This window comes from Colletotrichum gloeosporioides (genome assembly GCF_011800055.1).
Source record: "Colletotrichum gloeosporioides strain Lc1 chromosome Unknown consensus_113, whole genome shotgun sequence".
Taxonomy (NCBI): Eukaryota; Fungi; Ascomycota; class Sordariomycetes; order Glomerellales; family Glomerellaceae; genus Colletotrichum; species Colletotrichum gloeosporioides.
The window spans coordinates 12,386-28,642 of NW_025544758.1; the positions used below are offsets into that span (position 1 = coordinate 12,386).

General features: G+C 49.7%; 8 protein-coding genes across 8 annotated transcripts; 6 read left to right on the plus strand and 2 right to left on the minus strand.

Moving 5' to 3' along the window:
- Window positions 1-423: 423 nt before the first annotated feature.
- On the plus strand, window positions 424-1,690 carry GCG54_00008536 (uncharacterized protein; the record flags this gene model as incomplete). Its single annotated transcript, XM_045408501.1, has 2 exons — window positions 424-937; window positions 990-1,690. 2 exons carry the CDS (start codon window positions 424-426, stop codon window positions 1,688-1,690), a joined length of 1,215 nt encoding a protein of 404 aa, XP_045256708.1.
- A 2,314-nt stretch (window positions 1,691-4,004) lies between these two features.
- On the plus strand, window positions 4,005-4,480 carry GCG54_00008537 (uncharacterized protein; the record flags this gene model as incomplete). The annotated part of the gene is made up of 2 exons (XM_045408502.1): window positions 4,005-4,070; window positions 4,130-4,480. 2 exons carry the CDS (start codon window positions 4,005-4,007, stop codon window positions 4,478-4,480), a joined length of 417 nt encoding a protein of 138 aa, XP_045256709.1.
- Window positions 4,481-5,201: 721 nt separating this feature from the next.
- GCG54_00008538 (uncharacterized protein) lies at window positions 5,202-5,904 on the plus strand (the record flags this gene model as incomplete). Its single annotated transcript, XM_045408503.1, has 2 exons — window positions 5,202-5,485; window positions 5,511-5,904. 2 exons carry the CDS (start codon window positions 5,202-5,204, stop codon window positions 5,902-5,904), a joined length of 678 nt encoding a protein of 225 aa, XP_045256710.1.
- Window positions 5,905-6,848: 944 nt separating this feature from the next.
- On the minus strand, window positions 6,849-7,616 carry GCG54_00008539 (uncharacterized protein; the record flags this gene model as incomplete). Its single annotated transcript, XM_045408504.1, has 1 exon — window positions 6,849-7,616. The coding sequence occupies one exon, from the start codon at window positions 7,614-7,616 to the stop codon at window positions 6,849-6,851; it is 768 nt and encodes a 255-aa protein (XP_045256711.1).
- A 1,284-nt stretch (window positions 7,617-8,900) lies between these two features.
- Window positions 8,901-9,560, minus strand: GCG54_00008540 (uncharacterized protein; the record flags this gene model as incomplete). Its single annotated transcript, XM_045408505.1, has 1 exon — window positions 8,901-9,560. The coding sequence occupies one exon, from the start codon at window positions 9,558-9,560 to the stop codon at window positions 8,901-8,903; it is 660 nt and encodes a 219-aa protein (XP_045256712.1).
- A 1,167-nt stretch (window positions 9,561-10,727) lies between these two features.
- Window positions 10,728-12,059, plus strand: GCG54_00008541 (uncharacterized protein; the record flags this gene model as incomplete). The annotated part of the gene is made up of 1 exon (XM_045408506.1): window positions 10,728-12,059. One exon carries the CDS (start codon window positions 10,728-10,730, stop codon window positions 12,057-12,059), a length of 1,332 nt encoding a protein of 443 aa, XP_045256713.1.
- Window positions 12,060-12,742: 683 nt separating this feature from the next.
- Window positions 12,743-13,936, plus strand: GCG54_00008542 (uncharacterized protein; the record flags this gene model as incomplete). The annotated part of the gene is made up of 1 exon (XM_045408507.1): window positions 12,743-13,936. The coding sequence occupies one exon, from the start codon at window positions 12,743-12,745 to the stop codon at window positions 13,934-13,936; it is 1,194 nt and encodes a 397-aa protein (XP_045256714.1).
- A 1,669-nt stretch (window positions 13,937-15,605) lies between these two features.
- Window positions 15,606-15,901, plus strand: GCG54_00008543 (uncharacterized protein; the record flags this gene model as incomplete). Its single annotated transcript, XM_045408508.1, has 2 exons — window positions 15,606-15,827; window positions 15,881-15,901. 2 exons carry the CDS (start codon window positions 15,606-15,608, stop codon window positions 15,899-15,901), a joined length of 243 nt encoding a protein of 80 aa, XP_045256715.1.
- Window positions 15,902-16,257: the final 356 nt, after the last annotated feature.

Here is a 16,257-nt window from a genome sequence, read left to right on the forward strand (position 1 = left end):
CTTCCTGTGCGATTACGTTTCCTCTCTTTGCTATCATCGTCACCACCGTCGTGACCTCGTATCGCCCATACTATCGTCGTCCATCATCGTCGTCCATCATCGTTACTATTTTCTCTACTACTGTCGTCCTCATAGAAGTAAGTTAGGGAACACTGCCCGGGTAGTCAACTGACGCTGCCTGGCTAGCAAAGCTCTTTGAGCTTTACATCTTATCACCCCACAAAGACAGATTATGATCCCAATATGCCACGACTGTCAGATCAAAATAACGTCGTCGAGAAAACAGCTCCATCCATTACTGCCCTTCCGGCAGACGTTTTTCTTCTAATCACCGACACTATTCTTGAAGTCGAGACCCTTGATATAAACAAGAGTGTGGGAAGAGGCCTCACAATATACGACCACATCAAAGTCGTTGACAATATGGATGATTTATTCCAGTTACTGGATAAGACAGAGCTGAATTGGGGCGCGTTCAAGAGATGGAGAGATCTAGCACGCTTCGCAGCGACATCTAAGACGCTCTATTCGATGGTGACCCCGATATTGTATCGATATGATACAAAGTACGGCTACTCCTCTGCGTTGATGATATCTGCAAGGAAGGGCGTGCTTAGTGGGGTTATCAGGTCTCTGGAGTACGGAAAGGCCGACCCGAACACGGAGGATCACACCCAGTTCTTCCACTGGGCTCGGGTACACGGAATATCTCGAAAACTCCCTCCAGTCCCAACTTTGAGGAAATGGCTCTTGCCCTCCCTTACTGGCTTGCACCTTGCATGCCTCTATGGTCATCCCGAAATTGTCGACGCACTTTTGAATCACCAAGTCGATATCAACAAAAGGGCCCACGCGTGGTGTACGAGAGTTACAAATGGAAGTTCCCATTTATTTTGCCGTTTTGCTCCGTTTGCAGTCACAAATTGGGAAGATTCCAGTCCAATGCCACTGTTTGGGGCGAATGCGCTCTTCTTCGCGCTCAAGGCAAGTCTGCACAAATGTTGCTGGTCCGGTAAGGAGATATCTACACGCGAACCGTGACCTCTTTGTATATGCTAACGGCTATGAAGAACACAGGGATCGTGACCCCATGGAAGATCCTAAGGGTATCCCGGATGATGCTAAGGCTGTCAAGAAAAGTTTCAATCAAAGGGATATCGGCACGGTAATACGCCTTTGCGAAGCTGGATGCAGCCTCATCACAAGGCAGTACGAAAATGTCCATGCCTTACATCAAGCATGCGCTCATGGTCTCATCAATATAGCAGAATACCTGATCCGAGGTTTGCACGTTGACGCCAATGTCAGGGATAGCAAGGGACTCACTCCGTTGCACTACATGGCTATACCTACTAACGTGAATGGGTTCTTTGATCAAGGGCTCGACGTCAATCGACTTGAGAGAACATTTTATCTCCTACTTATTTCCGGCGCAGACGTCAACGCCAAAACAGACTCGGGTGTTCGACCCATTCAAATGGCGTTGGAATCACCTAACGGCTTAGATTTGGCACATTTGCTGCTGTGGAATGGATGCAAATGGGGGCGCGAATACGAGACTATCTTGAACGGGAATCAACGCGCATATGACGAAGAGAAACGAGAGGTCAGGAGGGTGCTTAGATATATCAGGATCAACGGTCCAGTCAAAGGGTATAGATTTTTGGCCGATGGAGGGCAAGACTTTTGAGTGAAGTGGGTGCCCCTCGTTGACGTTCTTTCAACTAGGCGAGAGGCAGAGACCGTGGAAGGAAACAAGCATATTGGAGCTGAAATAGATCGGAGCATAAGGTGACCACACTGCTCGGTCTTATTTCCCGACAGAGTGAACAAACAATGAGATTCTTTACTACCTAACTCCATACCCCGTAAGTGCGTATCCGAGTGTCTGTGCCAGGTTCGCTGGTCATAATTTGGAGAGGATTAGTAATCCCCGATGTTTTGACATTCTTTGCGATAGACTTCCCCGCGACGGTAGCTTCAATGCTTGTCTTGTTCATTCCAAGTGCGAACATGGCATATAGAGGACGAGTATCCCGAGGATGTCTCAATTGTAAGGAAGGTAGAGTCAAGGTAAGAATCTCCGACTTGCCCGATTTTCTCCTGCCGCTTGTTACTCACAGTCCACACACCAGTGCGACGAGGAGAAACCGTCCTGCTCACGGTGCCGTCGCCTCAAATATGTCTGCCCCGGCTACTTAGATCAGTGGACCCTAGTCCTCCGCCAGCAGGACACACACGCCAAGGAGCACGTTCGAAAGAGAGTCGAGAGGGCTCAGAGGCGTCGAGCTGAGTCTGGTGGAGGTCAGCTCCAAGGGAGAAACATCAGCTCACCGCCGCCGGCCTGGACGCCATTCGTCGGCCCCGAGACGCCGAGTGTTTACAAATTCTTCAGTGACTATACCTCGAGGTCTGGCATTGCTTACCTCACATCTTTGAAAGACTGCTATGCCTTGCAGCCTGCTTCATGTCTTGCCAACGCCATCCACGCCGCAGCGCTGGCCAGCGTGGCCCGCCAGCAGTCCCAAGCTGGGCTGATGGATCGTGCGCGGCAGACATATGGGAAGGCGATCCGCGAAGTGAATAAGGCAATCCAGAATGAGGTCTTAGTGAGAGATGACTCGGTGCTCGTTGCGCTGTTTGTCATGGGTTTCTTCCAGGTATGCGGCTGCAGACTCCCCCTAGCTCACAGTTTTAACAAGACCCCGCAGGTCATCGCGGCAGAGTTTGCTCCGGATCTTAACCCGACTTCTGAGCCGGGGTGTCTTCCCCACGCCCGTGGAGCGCTGGCATTATTTCGCTATCGAGCGCAGCACCGGCTAAGCAACGCGCTGGATTGCACTCTACTTGTGATATTCCAGCATCTCAGGGTATTATTGTCCCATTCTACTCAAACGACCGGTCACTCTGCTGACTAGACTATCAGCTGGCAGACCTCTTCACGACATCTTACATGATCCCTCCCCTCTGGTTCGAACTTGAAGCGTTCATCAAGTCTCTTGACCAGGGTTCTTTGCTGGATCCCTTGGCTCGACGGGCCGTGGACATTAAGATCCGTTTTATGTCTGCAACATTAGGGCAAGCCTCTGATTCTCTCACAGATATTGTCAGATCAGGCGTTTCTGTGGCTCAAGACCTCCAAGAGGCTGCCAACAACATAACCTTCGACCCCAAATTCGATGGTCCGCCGCCCGCTGTGTTCAATGCACTCATTACCATCTCGAGCGCCACCCACGCTGCTGTCGCAAAATGCCTCTATTTGACAGTACGACTACACATCTTTGAAATAATCTCAAAAGCAACCAGTGACTCATTGGACGACATGAGCATGCATCTCGACCAGCAGCTGTTAAGCATGCCAGCTGCTGCACCTTCTCTAGTGAATGAACTAGGCAAGGCGCTCGGCCTTGATGAGGGGTCGACCCAGAACGGTCCAGGCGTGGGCATGCTAGTCTTTTCACTCCTCTGGCCGATGACGGCCATGCTTCAGTCTAATCTAGTTGACGAGTACAGTAAAGGCTGGGTCGCATGGAGGCTTCGGGAGCTCGGCGCCGCCTGCGGGTTTGGCCTCGCGGAAACCATCGTCTAAAAGGTGCTTGGTGGCGGTGAAATTGACGCAGTTACATGAAAGGCTCCTTGAAGTTCGGACATGTCGGTCTGCGAAAATGATGAGTACCAGAGTGAAAGTTTTGCTGTTAGCAGCACGACGGCGTGCACGAGCTAAAACCAAGCATTTGACTCGAGACACTGGATTGAGGAGGTTTCGAATGCGACCAATCATAGTTCGCTATCGCTCACACCGCCCGAAATGGTTTAGTCTTGAGGTTCTGTGTTTGCTGCTTTGCAGCAACATCTCAAACCACAGGCGCCATGTAGGAATTATAAAATCAAGGGCATTTGCCAGGAACGTAGTATTACTTCGGTCACTCTCATCTCTTCCAGTTTTACCATCTGACCAATATCTCCTTTCTGTGTTCTCTTCCCGGATCCAAATTGCACCGACCATGACATCTGGAACGTGTCTCTGTGGGGCCGCGAAGGTCACCATCAAGGGCGATCCGTTAGCCGCTGTAAGTGGATAGCTTCCGACCTAATCGCAGAATTTGCAAAGCTCATACAGACTACTTAGGCTATGTGTCACTGTCTCGACTGTCGCAAGACCTCTGGCAGTGCCTTTGCCGTCAACTGGGTAGTTCCAGCCAGTCAGTTGTCGGTCACTGATGGGGCTAGCCTCAAGGAGTTCACCGCTCCCGCACTCAGCGGCAACCCGGTCACCAACCACTTCTGTGGCTCCTGCGGCACGACGCTATGGCGAGAAGGCCCAAAGACGCAGGGGCTTTGCTATGTCAAGGCCGGCATCTTGGACGATGCTGATGCTGTGAACATGAGAAAGCCGTCGGCGGAGATCTTTACGACAAGGAGGATCGAGTGGATGAAGCCGATGGAGGGTGCCCTTCAGAAGAAAGAGTTGATGGAATGAGATGATCTGTATTTCAGAGCTTCTTGCTGACAGGAGGCGGTAATATTAACTTAGGCATCGTCTGATTACTGTTGTTGGACATTAGTGGGAGTTTAATAGCAGGCAGCAAATCTAGTGACTTCTGCCTCTCTGGTTCTAAGTTTGGAAAGCCAGTTGCAGCTACTCCTGCATATTGATACCTTGCCTGAGCGCTGAAGTCGACTTTCGCTCACTAATTAGGCTTGTAGTGAGTGATGAAGTAGAAACGGGATATGTAGTAGAATTCACTGTGATGCTTGACGAGGGTTAGTATGCAGTGACCCACTGTTACGGTGCTTCGTCTCCAAACGGTGCGTGACTGGATCGTCTAGAAAGGATGTCACTGGACAAGAACCCTTGCGATTCCATGAGAATTCACCATGATGAGAACTTCCCCAGACCTTATCTGGGTTTTTTCCCGAAGCAATGACACCACTTAAGAAGCTATTTAGTTTCTCCCCTATCGTAACGCAGGATAATCCCAGTCACTTGAATGAATCCTTCCCGGCGGAGACAAAACCAACATGGCTCGCTGTAATCGCTTACCGAGAAGGGCCACCGAAGAATCTCAAGCCGCGAGAGCCATGAAAGCCGCCAGACGGGCTGCCTCCAAAGAGGCAAAGAAAGCATCAAGGAGCCCCAAAACCCCGAAGCAAACCTCCAATGCATGCCACCCGAATTGGTATTGGAAATAGTCGACAAAATGCTTGAAGAGTACCCTCTAGGTGGCTACACGGAGTATGAAAAGATTAGAATTAGATGGCATGAATCACAAGACTATTTGAGCTTCAAATCTGTCAGAGATGCTGTGCACCTTGGCGCCACGTGCAGTAAAATGCACACAATCATCGCCCCCTTTATCCTCGAACACGACAAGAAAGTCAACTTCTCTTCAGCGCTACTGCTTTCAGTTAAGAGGGGGTCAATGGAAGGTGTCATCAGAGCTCTGAGCCATGGGCAAGACATCAATGCGGCTGATCGAAAGATGTTCGACATTTTCCATCACGGACAGTGATGGGTATGATTACGATATTGAGTATTGGAGAATCCCGATTTTCTCTACTCTCAAGTCTTTGCATTGGGCTTGTTTCTATGGAAACGAGGAGCTCGTCGCATATCTTCTTGCAAACGGCGCGGACTTTCAAGAGCGAGCCGACCTCGGATTTCAACACAGTCTCGAAATATATAAATCTGGCGATCAGTGGGAGTCCGAGACCCTCCACTGGAGCCATTCGCATCGAGCTATGATGACTGCCACAAAAGAGCAGTATGCTGAATTTCCGATATTTAGCGACCTTGAGATCCCAATTGGGGCCAAAGCACTATTATTTGCTTTGGAGGGCAGCCCGAGTCCCATTCATCGCATGAAGTGGGATGCGTCGACATTCAAAGAGGATGACCTTTAAGTCACCGAAGACGAAAGTGGCTGTCGTCTTGCAATTATGAAACTTTTGATTCGAGCAGGCTCCTCTGTCATCACCTGCGATGCAACCAAATTTTACGCTTTGCACCAAGCTGCATCTTATCGTGACATTGATGTCGCGAGATACTTATTGGACGAGCTTAACGTGGATCCAAACGTTCGAAACACAGATGACGAAACGCCACCCCACATTTTAGCCAGAAACCACGAAGATGGCCCATACAAACACACAAACGAGATGATAGAACTTCTAGTAGAGGTAGGAGCAGGCACGAACCTGAAAGGTTCGAATGGCCTTACGTCGGAAGAGATGTGTCTGTCGATTCCTGCCGTCTGAGGAGGGTTACCGAAAGGCCAAGCAATAGTATCTGCCGCTCTTTGCGTACGTATTCTTCAAATAGTAGATAAAAATCATTGCAGATTTGTTTGAATGAAGTTTTTTTTGGCAGCAGCACACAAGATTCTGATAACCTTTTTTGCGGTAAGGTAGATATGTTGCAGCCTAGAAGCCAGTCACGAACGCAGGTTAGATACAATCGAAATATTACATGCTTTGTTACGAAGTGCGACTGTCTGTCGAATTGCAGCCTTTCCCACCGGAAACCATGTTACCGGACTTTCTTAGCACGCCTGCCTTGGAGACACTGCGTGAAGCTCCTAAATGAAAGGTTTTGGCGACAATGAAAAGTGAAGAAGAGGGAGGAGCATGGACAAGACTTTTATTTTGACCTACCATAGAACTATTAATTGATCAACGTAAACGTCCTTGGAAGTTCTGACAATGATTATGTGCGACAGCCGAATCAGCGCAACAATGTAAGAAAGATGGTCCTCGTTTGTAATCTTCCAACAAATTCACCTTACTTCCAAAAATACATTTGGTGCCTCCCATTGAAATGTGTCAAACGCATGTGGATTACCATGGTCCTATCCATTGAGTCGCCACTTATGCTGATACTGAGGTGTCAGGCCATCAGAATTCTGCAGTGTTGGGTCTGCTCCTCGGTCCAGTAGCAGTTTCAGGGTCGTCCGGCCCATAGAACAAGAAACATCTCCTCTTGCCAGATAGTGGAGGGGTGTATTACCGTCCTCGTCTCTGGTATTCGGGCAGACCCATATCTCATCAATGAGAAGCTTGATCATAGCTTCGTTGCCGTACGCAGTAGCCTGATGTAAGGCATGGATCGCTCCGTACTCTCGTGTGAGCAGAGATGAACCATGCCTGATTAGTAATTCCGCCATTGAGGACCGTTTATCAGACTCGTTTCCATTAAGAACACTTTTCTGATCGTCGTAGGGATCATCAACCTGTATGAGCCACCTCAGGTAGTTTGCAGAAGTTGTGTCTGCCTTGAGAGCAAAGAAGAGGGGGTTTGCCCCAATGTGAATAGTGTCTCGTTTGCCGAAGTACCCAGACCTTCTGCTATCATCGCTTTCCTTGTTGGAGTGGCAGAACATGATCATCTGTGGATTGCTGCTATCCAGAGGTTCTTCGACCCATTCTTCAGTGTCGTCCCACAGGTAGTAACGATATCCCATATCGGCTCTGGCGTTGACATCTGCGCCTCTCGCGATCAGCAGTTTGGCCAATTCTTCATTGCCGAAGAAGGCGGCCCAGTGCAGGGCCGTGAAAGATGATTGTACTGGGTAGCGTTCCGTGTTGCTTTCCTCGGAATATGTGTAATAGTCGAACATGGTTCTGTCCTGCGCGTTGATGTCGGCGCCCGCTTGCAGCGACAATAACACCGCACTCGTTATCCCTTTCTTGGCTGCGATGAATAGAGCCGATGAATAGTCATGCTGAACATCGTGGTTGTAGATTGCAGGGGTCAGAACGGTGTGCAGTTTCCTGCATGTCGCTGCAAGGTGAATGACATCCCTCTCGGGGTCAAACCTGGAATAAGCCCCCTCTGTTTTCGTATACCACAATCTTCCTCGTGGTCTCTTTTGTGGGCAACGCACCCGCCATGCGTTGGCAGGATCGCTGATATCTTCCATGTCATATGCACTACGTGATGTTTCTCCAAACAAGAAGACGGCGATAAGAAGAACAATCTCTGGAGGTGTTGTCTCCAGGCTAGGGCGGACTTGTTGGCTTTGAGAGAATGAAGCAATCTCTTCTGTGGTGCGTGCCATCGAACCAAAGTTCTGAGTTTTGCTGTATTGCACCAGTGACTTTGATAAACTGTAATGTAGGCTGCTTCATAGGCTTTTCTTGGGATGCTGAAGGGGCGGAAAATGTTTGTCATCTTGGATATGATGACTCTTTAAATGTACTAAAAGAGGTTTCTCCGCAATTTCCTTTGATCAGGCCCACGGCCCAATACCATGGATGGTCGGTCTATGGTCGCTAGATCGGGACGTGGCAGCCAAATGCAGCGCCAACCTGGATCCATCCGGTCCCCCTAAGGTCACACAACGTACCGTCACAGCACTCAAGGTCGTCCATAAATTTGCTTCTGTTAAGGCAAATGGAACCATTCCAGAAAATACTTTGGGAAACCATACGACCGAATTGAAGGGACTGGTTTCATTCACTGAACAGGCGGAATTGAACAGTGAAGGTTGGAGAATAAGGGAACTGAAAAAGATATACGCAAAGTTCTTCCCGTTTCCAAATCGTTCATGCAGACTAACCCCGCTGTTTCGTTCCACTTTGATTCTTTCTCCATTAGTCACTTTGTCGACTTTGGTGTTTCCTCAAAGTTCACAGTCTGTAAAGATAGCCGATATGTGACATGAAAACTTCAATTTGTGTCTACACGAAGAATCTGAACTCCCATCTGCAATTTGGACTCTTGCATCAGTGTTCAAGATGTGTGCCTAAAAATATAGCATGTGTTATATTGAGCCACTCCTTGAATTGCCATTTGCTCGAGATGCACTCAATGTGATAGACCCTCGTGTTTTATACATCGTTGGTAACACAGCTCCAGATTAGTAATGAGAGAGAAGCCCGACAACCCAAGTACGCAAGGCTCATGCCCGTTCAATACACTTGCGGGGCAAGCCAATCTTTTCTGCCGTGAGGCCCTTGAAGTTCTGTAGGCATGGGTCAGCCCCTCTGTCCAGAAGTAGTTGGGTTGTCATCCACAGGTCCTGAATCTGCATCCCGCCTTTCTTCCCCAGCTGGCTCCCCGCGCCAATCGCCACATAATGCAAGGCCGTGTTGCTGTCCTTGTCTTTGATGTTGGGGTCTGTGCCCAGCTCGTCGATGAGGAACTTGACGATATCGTTCTGGCCATACGCACTTGCCTGATGCAAGGCATGGACCTGTCCATTTTCGCGGGTAATCAGAGAGGAGCCATGCTCAATGAGAAGTTTTGCCATGGACAATCGCCACCCATCCGGAGCTCTTCCCGCAAACTGTTCGACGTGGGGGCAAACGGTTGAGGTTCTCCATCTCTGTACCTCGGCCCAGTCATGAATGGATTTGAGGGCGAAGAATAGGGCATTGGCACCTCCAAGGCTTTCGGTGCTCAAGTAGGAGGAAAATTGGGAGTACGAACCACCGCTTTGTCTTACACTGTACTCCCAGTTCGTATGAGAGAACATTGCCCTCTGCGGGTGTGAAAAGCTCAGTCCGCATTCTTCCCATTCGTCGATTCCGTATCCTTCCTCTCCGTCGACTCCATTCATCGGTAACAAATATGACCGGGTCCCCACGTCAGCTCTAGCATTTGTATTAGCACCCCTTCCGATCAACAAACGCATCATATCTTCATTCCCGAAAAATGTGGCCCAATGCAGCGCAGTCAGCGACGAAGACACGGGAAACCGTTCCGAATCTTCCATATCATCGTCAAGTCCGCAGTAATCGCAGGAATCGCAGGAAACAACACTCAATTCTTGGTCGAAGTCAAAGCCGGTCCGATCAGGGGCGTTCACATCGGCGACTGCTTCAAGCGCTTGAAGTGCCACGTTAGACAATCCTCTCTTAGCTGACAGAATCAATGATGACGAGTAATTTTCTCGTACGTCGTGTTTGAAAACGGCAGGGCTAATGATCTTGTGTAGTCTTTTGCAAGTCGCTGCCAAATAAATGACATCTCGTTCGCGGCCAAAGTTGGAGTAGCAAACGGATTGTTGTATGCAGTTTTCGTGCACGCAGAAGCTTTTCTCGGTCACCTTATATCCACTAGGACCCTTGTCTCCGAATATCACGTCGACGATGAGAAGCAGGATTTCCGGTAGCATTCCTTCCAAGGTCGAGCAGGGCCTTTCTCTTTGAGGAGGTTTGGTAGTGGATTCGATGACGCCTGCTGCGCAAGCCGACTGGGATTGATCGGTATCCATTGCAGTCGTGTCGGTTCCCGCGTCCGGGAAGGGGGCCGTTGACTGACGCTGCATCGCGAAAGTGACGAATTGGAAGGTAAAGAGGGCTCGGTTTGGAAAAGTTTTTGTTGTGTTGCGGTGTCGGAAAAGTTCAGCGGAGATGAGATCAGGGAGATTGGAGAGACGCAAGATGCTGCAGCAGACGAGAGCGACGGTGACATGCCCTTAACCTCTGGGCTCTATTACTATGCTTTATAATCGAAGAAAACTTATCAAGGTTACTGCTAAATTTTGCACCCTTACGGACACCCTGATGTCAAAATGTAATGGAAGTACTGCGAACTGGCCCGTCGTCAAGGTGCTGGACAAAGTTTTCGAATGGATGAGTCCGTTTCGTTTTTTTTGACCTTTAACGCAGACAAAACCAGATGACAGCATCACTTGCAGACAGCTCATTTATCCTGAAGTGTGACCTGACAAGCAGATTTCCTAGCATCAGAATTCTCAATATTTACATGAGATCTCACCGCAATGAATGCTTCATCATGTCCTACGACATCTGATGAATGTCCCACTCGCCAGCCTGACGAGCGCCGGCACACGAACGCTTCTCTAACGACCCTACCAACGGAGCTCATCATCCTTATTACAGAAGCTCTTGTCTATGGAGAAAGTTGGGAATACTACGAACTAGAGGAAGATCATTATTCTTACAAGTACTCATCTCTCGACGACTTACCGAAGCCCTTCCCTTGTGTCAGGGCTGCCACACGCCTCGGGTCGACATGCAGGCGTCTGCGTTACATTACAGACCCCGTCATCATGGGTAATGACATCAAACACTGCTACTCATCTTCCCTTCTTCTTTCGGCAAAACGCGGTTCTGTGAGGGGTGTGGCCAAGGCCTTGGCCTACGGCGCTGACATCAACACCCTCGACCGTACAATTTTCGACTCAGAGTTCATGGATGGTAGCGGCTACGAAACACCACATATCGAGAGAATACCGACGAAATCAACCCTGACTGCGCTGCACTGGGCGGCGTTCTTCGGCCATGCAGATGTGGTGGCGTTTCTTCTAGGCAAAGGCGCTGATGTAAATGCTAGAGCCAATATGGGCATGCAGTGGTCGACATATTGGTCAAATCCAGACGAGTTCCCCGACCCTCTTAATCACGGGCATCCCCAGCGAGTGATGCTTTCTCCAACGCAAGACGATTTCGCATCTGAGTGGAGTCGAAGTCACAGTCACGATGACGCCAGATATTGGATTGGGGCAAGTCCTCTCTTCCTTGCTCTCAGGGCTGTTCAAGATACAAAAATAGAAAGTTCCTGGCGTACTTGGGACGATTGGGGTGTAGAGCCCATCATCGAAACTGACAACAGCGGGTGCCGGTTGCGCATCGCCCGCATGCTCATCGACGCCAAGGCATCTCTGACCACTCGGCTGAGGAGCTCCATCCACGCGATTCATCAAGCCTGCGCATACCGGGACTATGAAGTCGTTCGATTTCTTGTTTGCGACTTGAGTGTGAATGTTTCAACAACTGATCGAGACGGAAACTCGGCTCTGCATTATATGGCGATGCATTTGATCTATAAGCCCTCATCGTCCACGGTTGACTTAATGATACCACATCCGATAGAACGACAGAAGCTCATCTTACGCCTGTTACTCGACAATGGGCTAGACTTTGATTTGAAAAACAATCGAGGATATACGGCCAAAGATATGGGGCTGGATGTTGAGGACGATGGCGGCGGGTTGGCAGAGGGACGTGAACCTCGCTATTCTTGTCGACGTAAGAGGGGCCGGAGGGCTACAAGACTGTCGCAAACGACTGGTAGGGAGCTTGCTAGGTAAAGTGTTCCGTGCTCATGGTGGCAAATGATGAGCCTCTTCACTTTGGGACTTGGGAACCCACAAGATCGGGTGGGCGTGCATTTGGCTTGTGACTTCAGTCATGCCAGGGTCGCCGGAATGGTCAACGAGAGGAGACGTCGAGGTTATTTAAAAATGAAATTTGGGGAAGTACTCAGCTATCTACAATAACCATGGCGTGATTAGTTGCAGCACCCCCAGCACGCGTTCTGGTTGGAATCCTTTAAGGAACAAGACGTGCCTCGAAATCATTCCATCTAGCCACGTCAGCTTATTGTCACTAACTGACATCGGGTCAGACAAAATTTCAAAACTGCAACGCTAAGGATCGCCCATTCAATTCAGCCAGCGTGGACCACGTAGTGTCATTTTAAGGGTGAGAAATTGCGGGAGGCTTAGCTTAAGAATGGCAATTCAGATGGCATTTTTGCAAGAGAAGGTCGGCATCAAGAAATCCAGATCACGGAAGGAACGCTCCGGCCTCCCTGCCTCCTTCCTTCCTTCCGTTGTTCACCATCTAATCCCGCTTTGTCATCCATCATTCTTTCCTATCCGAACACATTTTGTTTTTGTTTTCTCTTTTGCCATCAGCGGAAGACGTGGAAAAGAACTAATCAACACCGACCGAAAATATCGCAAGACGCATTTTCCCAGGGAAACACGCCATGCTTCATACAATTCGAAGCGGAACGCCCCGGGCTTCTATGGAGGGCCTGCCGCCTGAAATCATCCTCGTCATTTTTGATATTCTGGGAGGACATAGTGGCGAGTGTAAAAACAGCAACACGTACGACGAGAAGGAGACCATCAAGACTAGCCACGAGGAGATTCGATTCCATCCCGACAAGGGAGAATACAAGCTGGTCACCTTATTCAACAAGCCGTTCCGAGGCATCGCAGATGCATTGCGCCTTGCGTCAACCTGCAAATACCTCTACAAGATCATCAGCCCAGCAACCTACAAGCACGACATCAAGCACCACTACAACTCTTCTCTGCTGATATCCGCGAAGAAGGATAACATCATCGGCGTGAAAAAGGCTATGTCGCACGGCGCAGATGTCATGGCCTACGACCAGACCAACTTCGACCATTGCCGCGAGCCACCTTTCACGAGGCGTGGCAGAATCAGCGTCGTGAGAGAACATACGCTTCTTTGCATGACCTCCTTAACATGGGCATGCTTGAACGAAAATGCAGAGCTGGCCAAGTTCCTCCTCGACAGTGGTCATACGCAGACTGCGCTGGGTGGCTTCGGGTATACGCGATACATTGGGGCCTGTGGCAAGCTTTATGACTTGGGGCTTCTGATGAAACGTCACCCCTCTCGGGCAATGCTCTGTCACACTCAGAAGGAGTACGAAGAGATGAGAATCGCCGATCGCAGCGGCCAGCGCTGGGACGCTGAAGGTTTCCCTGACGTGGGAGCGAGCCCTCTTTTCTTCGCCTTGAAATCCTGTCCCGACGAGTTGCGGTCGCAATGGCAGTCAACGAGATGGCGCAACAACCACCCCATTGTCGAAAGCGACGTCAATGGCAGACGACTTGCGGTAGCGCGAGTCTTGATCGAAGGCGGCGCGAGCCTGACCACCCGTGAGCGCGGCAAAATCCATGCCATCCATCAAACTTGTGCCGCCCGAGACACTGATGTCGTCAACTATCTCCTCAACGAGCTGAAAGTCAACCCCAATGTCACATGCGAGAACGGCAACACGCCCCTTCATTTCATGGCGATGAGCCTCCTTCACAAGCGGCCCCCCGCGCAAGTCCGCATCGACTTCCCCCCGGGAAATGAGGCGTCGGTCATTGACATGCTGGTCAGCAAAGGGGGCCGACATCTCCTTGCAGAACAACGATGAATGGACAGCGGAAGGAAAGGGATTGCCGTTCAGTAGGCAAAATCGGACAGATTTTATGCAACAGAGGGAGCGAGCAATGAAGATGGAGAAGCTGAGACAAGCGAAGAGAGCCAGAGAAGATGGGAACTAAATAGAGGTGACACTGGAATTATTCGAGGAAGCCCTGAGAGTCATGGAGAGCGAATCATGAAAGAAACATCGAGAGAACAGGAGTGCATCAGCTGATGTTCAACATAGTGTTGTATTTCTACGAAGGACTATGCCAACGAGTTCCCGAAAGTCGAAGAGCCCACAAGTTCGCAATGCATGTCGAAGGCGGTTTATGTGTGTTCTAAGATTTGGTGTGGTGAATATCATACTTGAGAACCGTGAATAGGGGAGGATGCTTACTTTCTCAGCTCACGATCTAGCCACACTTAACCCAGTTCGGGCATCTTCCTCCAGGGTTACACACCTCGGCACAGTTTCCGCTGGCAGGTCGTGGGAGTGCCGCGCACCCAGAGGCATCGGAAGTTCGGTTGCACTCACAGTAGCATGTGCCCTGTGCAACGATGGTGGCAACTTGTGCCGCGACGAGGAAAAGAGCTTGTAAACGCATTGTGAAGCTAGGAGTTGGGGGAGAGATGGTCAGATAGTCAACGAAAGTCTGAGAATATTGGATCAAAGCCACTTATTGCGATAAGCTGGAGAGAAATGAGTGTGATTAAATCACATCGATCGAGTTTAGTCGACGGAATTCCAGCTTTTATAGATTTTGTCTTGCTGGTTTTACAATTGTTGCAATTGAGTCAGTTGGACTTTCGTCTCAGAGTCTTGTTTTCTCTAGATATCTAGAAGTTGCCTTTTCTGTAGAGTTTAAGCAAGTCGTTAAAGGCTGTGTAGGCTGTACAGCTTATTGCATAATCTGGACTCGTATCGTATACGACCCCTAATAGATACCGATGAAGGCAAATGTAGAGTCAAGACACCAGGAAACCCATCACTACATGTTACGTCCTGTGCTGTCTGGAAAGACCTGCGCACAGGACAGCAGGCTTACCGTGACGGCTTCAAGAACTGGCACCAACCTAGACACCAACAATCCTCCTTGTTCCTGGGCCCGGTAAGGGGAAGCTCGGAGACTTTAATCCCAGACCGGAGATCGGGCGAACCATTATTTTGCTCGGGGACTTAAGTCTTTCGATGGGCCTTTGCGGCAGCGCCAAGTTGAAAAATGCGGCGTAGGCATGTCCGTAGAGCTGTCCGTAGTTGTCTGGCGTTTGGGTAAACTTTTGGCCAAGTTGCCGATCCTAAGCAATTGGTTAGAAGTCTTTCGTATCACGCCCATACATGGTAAGTCATGTGAACTTTCTTATATTGAGCCAATGGGGGGACCAACCAGGCAGCATCCCGCCGCCTCCGAGTCAGGGGCCCGGTCCACTAATGAAAATGATCAGTTGTATGCAATTTTGTCTACTCGCAAGATAGCTTGCCGTTTCGAGACGGATAAGGAAAGTAGCTAGAAACCTGGGGGAACCAGAAGATGATATAACATGAGCTCTTTGTTTTCGACACCAACTCTTATAGGCGGATTACTTTTTGCATCAAACGCATTCCATCCGAGCAACGCCCATTACAGAATCAACTCCTTCAGCTTTCATTGTCGCCCTGCAGCTTATACGCCTTAAACATGTTGTTCTCAGAGATTTTTGCTGTTCTTCTTGCGTGCGCCAGTGTCGCGGCGGCAGATTGCCGGACTCAAAGCTACCGAGGCACCGTGTACAGGGACGGCACAGCAGCCGAGTGCACCGGAAGAGCAAGCGCTGTTTGTCAGGCTGGGCAGACTCAGGAAAAGCTGCGATACAGCTACGACGGGGACGTTTACAATGAGGGCAACGGTTGCGCAGTTGCGGTGAGTAACCCGAGTGCTGAGTGGGACATTATTCTAATCAGACAAATGTTTAGGTTACTTGCTGCACGAAGTAATTGACATGGACGTCAATCGCCCTCGGGAGAGATCTATCAAGCGGTGCGTTGATGAAGGCGCACCGACGCAACTTCACCGTTGACGCTGAAGACGAAGATAATCACGGGAAGAGTGGTGGGGTGGAAGCGCAGACAAGGGGACGGGTACGCAGGGTATGGAGAGTTACTACGGGTAGGAGGAGGATAATCATACAGGAGGTCGAGAGATTCGACGATTGAATGAAGGCGACAGCGATGGAATTCGTAGAAGAGATCACCAAGGAGCCGGTAATGATGAGCACAAACGAGGGTGACGGAAGACAGAAACCGTAACATCAAACATAGGGTAATACTGCGCTCTAGCAAAACATCTAGAG